The sequence below is a fragment of the Egretta garzetta genome, unplaced genomic scaffold (assembly GCF_000687185.1).
Source record: "Egretta garzetta isolate BGI_Z169 unplaced genomic scaffold, ASM68718v1 scaffold361, whole genome shotgun sequence".
NCBI classification, from domain to species: domain Eukaryota; kingdom Metazoa; phylum Chordata; class Aves; order Pelecaniformes; family Ardeidae; genus Egretta; species Egretta garzetta.
Window position 1 is genome coordinate 904,242 of NW_009258688.1, and position 4,192 is coordinate 908,433.

The 4,192-nt window shown below is 39.2% G+C and overlaps 1 protein-coding gene across 1 annotated transcript in view; it reads right to left on the bottom strand.

Moving 5' to 3' along the window:
• SLC24A4 (solute carrier family 24 member 4) overlaps positions 1–2,106 on the bottom strand; it is an 88,589-nt gene extending 86,483 nt beyond the window's left edge. Inside the window, exon 1 of the mRNA XM_035888722.1 lies at positions 2,046–2,106. Coding sequence (XP_035744615.1) covers positions 2,046–2,091 — 46 coding nt within the window. The 5' untranslated portion in view covers positions 2,092–2,106. The remainder of the gene's footprint in view (positions 1–2,045) is intronic.
• Positions 2,107–4,192: the final 2,086 nt, after the last annotated feature.

A 4,192-nucleotide genomic window follows, 5' to 3' on the forward strand; every position in this document is an offset into this window, starting at 1 on the left:
AACCCAAACCAACCCAAAACAAGTTTACAGAAGCTGTTACTGAGCAATAGCAACCATGGGTTCCTACAGACCCATTCCTGTCCAAGAAACATCAACTTCAGATATTTTCAGATGCTCCCTTTATTTGCAGCTATCTTACATCTAGCCACTCTCTCATCTAAATCCCCCCTTCAGCTGCAGAAGATACACACAGATAAGCTGTACATGACTGCAAAATAACAGGAAATGACTAAAAACGCTACAATTACAATCCTGACATATTTGATCTGTAAATCTGTGTTCTAACAGAAGAAACGCCTTTAAAAAGAAAGGCTAATTCCAAGACTGTGACTAGAAATCATGAATTTAATGCAAGTCTCATGATATTTTTCTTAAAACCTCAGCATCCTGGGGCATATTTGGGGCTCTCTTGCGTCCAGCTCTTGTGGTTACAGAGAAAAGTGCACCTCAATGACCTGAACTTCAAAAAGCACATCAAAATGACCCAACTGTATTTATTTACTCCAATTGTTCTTAAACTAACCTTACAATTTTAGAGCAATGGAGGGAACTGAACTATTTGTTCTAAACATCTGGAAAAGTCAGCACTGCTCCTGGTATTCCAGTTTACACATAAGCATATGTTTTCCCTTGGCACTTTTATCACATCATTGTAAAAAAGTTCTCATGCATACTAAACAGAAAACATCATTAAGAACTTTGATGGGCATCTTTCTGATCCAGCTTCTACAATTTTGTGGCCTTTGTCAGTTTGCTCCAAGCATGCTGCCAAGTATGTGTTGACGCATCCACATACGTGGAGAAAAATGAAAGAGGAGTGGGAAAGAACAGCATTTTCTGGCTATTCATCAAGAATAATTATGTTTCCAAAAGGTCATATTTGTCTTCTTCCTTGTCTGTGAACAACTTTCACAGACAAATCAACAGCACCATAACATTACAGATGCAGACAACAGCAAACTAACTCACAGAGTTCTTAACAGAAGCACAGAGAAGTTCTTGGACATCAAAACGGTAGAGTTAAAGCTTTTGGACTCACATACTTTGTGCAATGTTGTTCCACTCCTCTCCCAGAAGCGCATAAGCACAGTAGTGACCCTCGATCTATACAACAGGTGCCTCCGCATTACAACAAACATGTAACTGGGGGGGGGTGTGGAGTACTGCTCCAAACTCTTCTGGTGCCTGGGGCTGACAGTATCCCAGTGCTGTCACTGTTTGCAAGAAGGCACAAACTCTGCTGTCATCAGAATCATATTAAAAAAAAAAAAAAAAAAATCTGAACTTTTTATTAATTTGGCTAGTGCCATTGGCAAAATGTCTTGTCTCCCACACACCGTAAACCACAGAGAGGCAAGGAGAGAGAGAAAGGAAATACACACTGGAAAAACAGATGGGAAGATGAAAGCATTGTGGACTAACACTGATATTAAAATGCGTCATCTATCCCTGCCCTCAATCAATTATTATCATCTGGCCAGGATAGATATCCTGAAGTAAAATGGATTCCAGGGTTTCCATATTACTTACCTCATCATCCCCCTCCACACAATATGAATTCCTGCTCTGAATACATAGTTTATCATTAAACTAGCAAAACGTGATTAAATGTATAATGGTAATGAACACAAATTACTGTGCTCAGATGGTAACTCAAACACTGCGTGTTTAGCTACCCATAGTTTCAAGAAGAGTACACCTCTCATCACCAGTGCAATGTACACAGCATCAGCTAGATAGGAATAATCACCAAAAGAAACAAAATCAGAAAAATCAAATTGTCAGCACAAGTCTCATAATGACCCCAAAACATTCTTATATGCAAACATTAACTCTTACCTTTGATAGATAAAGTCATGGCATTATATAGCACGACAAACCTTATTTCTACACAGAACAGTCCTGCCTTTTTTTTTTTTTCTTTTTTTTTAAAAAAGTTTGACACTTTCATGTTTACCCTAACATATCACCACAGCTTGGTCATGACAGCACTATGCAATAGATCTCAAGAGTTTATAAGACATCACAAAGTTTTCCCATCTTACCTGGCTCTGTACAGTTCTTCACTTCTGTCCCATTAGGTGATGCCATTAACCTTCGATTCCTCCATATTTCTGATAAAGTGCGTCTGTCTGCAATAGTTGATTCTCGGCCTATATTAAATAGAAACAGGTTATGCCCACTGTCACTACTTTTTTCCTGCATCATCGTAACTGGACTATATGCCCCCACTAGTGAGGAACATGGACAGACCATCAGTATGTGAATGCAGCAAAATCAAGGTGCGGTATCAGAGCTGTTAGCATGTTCTGGCTATCAGAATACCTAGCTGTGACCCACAATGGGAAAATATTCTGCAGCAAGCAAATGCTGAAGCCTGCACCTGTGAAACTCAACACTTAGCAGTTACTATAGATGAAACCAGCCCAGCTATACTGACATGAGCAACAATCACACTTCCATTTAGTCATCTGCACTTGCACATATTACATTACTGATTTCTCAAAAAATAAAAATGCATATGGACATGTTCCAGTTACATTTTGGTTTATTCTGAGTCTAGGGGCTGATCTTCTCAGTGTTGGGCATGCTTGATAATACCAGTCGCTGCATAACTTGTCAAAGAAAATGGGAAATAACTGCACCATGAATCCCCACAAGTCTTAAGAAAAACAAACTTCTTCAGAAGTCAATGGAGCTTTTGCTAAACTCTTATTTCAGAAGCATTCTCAATGGAACTTGCTGAATAGAGTACAGAAGGAGCACTTGTGATAATGCAAGGTATGCAATTATAATTATCAAAGCAATAATAGAAACTTAATTAAATCACTTCCATCTAAACCTTATCCATTTCAAATTAACATATTATAATACTAAAAATTCTTCCACGGCTGATCTTAAGAGTTTATGTTCAGTCATCATGTAATGCTTGTGCTTTGTTACAGTGACTCTTGCAAAAAAATCTAGCTTGGAAGTTAGTTTGGCTAGAGTATTTGCTAAAATATTCTGACACCACAATTATAAGCAGCATAGAGAACAGATGGTCAGTGTTTATGGATACAATATACTGTAAATTAGCCAGCTGAAAACCTGATGAAGCATACCATCAAAAATTAGGTTATGAGGGATTTAGTTGATAACCCAGGAGATTAAAAACTTTCACTAGTCATGACATTTTTCATGTAAACCTAAAAAAGTTGTGGAAAACTGGTATCTGCAACACAAAAAAACCCCTCAAACTATGTAATTGGGGTATGATTATGTTTACTTGCCTTCACAAACCAGTAAGTTTATGCAAATAAATAGCTGGCACAAGGAAAAAAAAAAAGCACAGGCATAACAAACAGTTCTAAATAAAGAAAGCAACAGTATACTCTAAAACCACAATTAAAAAAAAAGTTGAAAGTTCTAAGATGAGCAATATGCTAATATGGTCTAAGACACTGAATTCTTACATGGATGGCTTTTACCATCCTAGATAGATCTCAAACAACCCAGGTAATAATTTGAGCACAACAGCATTAGAAAGTATGACAAGTTCCACCAGATTTAATTTAAGCAGATGACCCATCCTAATTCTGATTATCTCTGATTTTCTTATATTAAACGTGGATGTAGGATCTGGGCTTCATTTGATTTTGTTGTTAAATCCTCAAGGACTGTTGGCAATCCTACCTAGAGACCCATGTGCTGTCCCAGCAACCTCAGCCTTCGTATCTGAGGGATGCAAAGCATATTGCAGGAAGAGGGCCTAAAGCTGCACACTTACAGCCCGAACTATGCCAGCGGCGGGGAAAAAAAGACAACAAAAAACCACGAATGGGAATGATGTAGTTAATTATAAATGCATCAGTTTACCAACACGGCACTTGCACAAAGGATGCAACAGACTCTCGCTATAAAACACGAGATGAGCACTGCTCCTTGCCTAAAATACAGAATTTTCTGTCAAATCCACGCTGTAATTTGGGGGGAGTGAGCGGGAAGGAAAAGATGGAGAAAAGAAGCAGTTGTAGCTGATGGAGGTTTACAACCTGAGGATAAAAATGGAAGGGGGCCCGAAGTTGCGGAGGGGACCACAAGCGGCTGGAGAGGATTCAGCTCTGATGCCGCGGCAGGGGGGAAACTACTTCGGCACGTAGCTGCCCTGTGGCTCCCCTCCGACTCCCGGCCCGAAGCCCTCCCAGAGGCA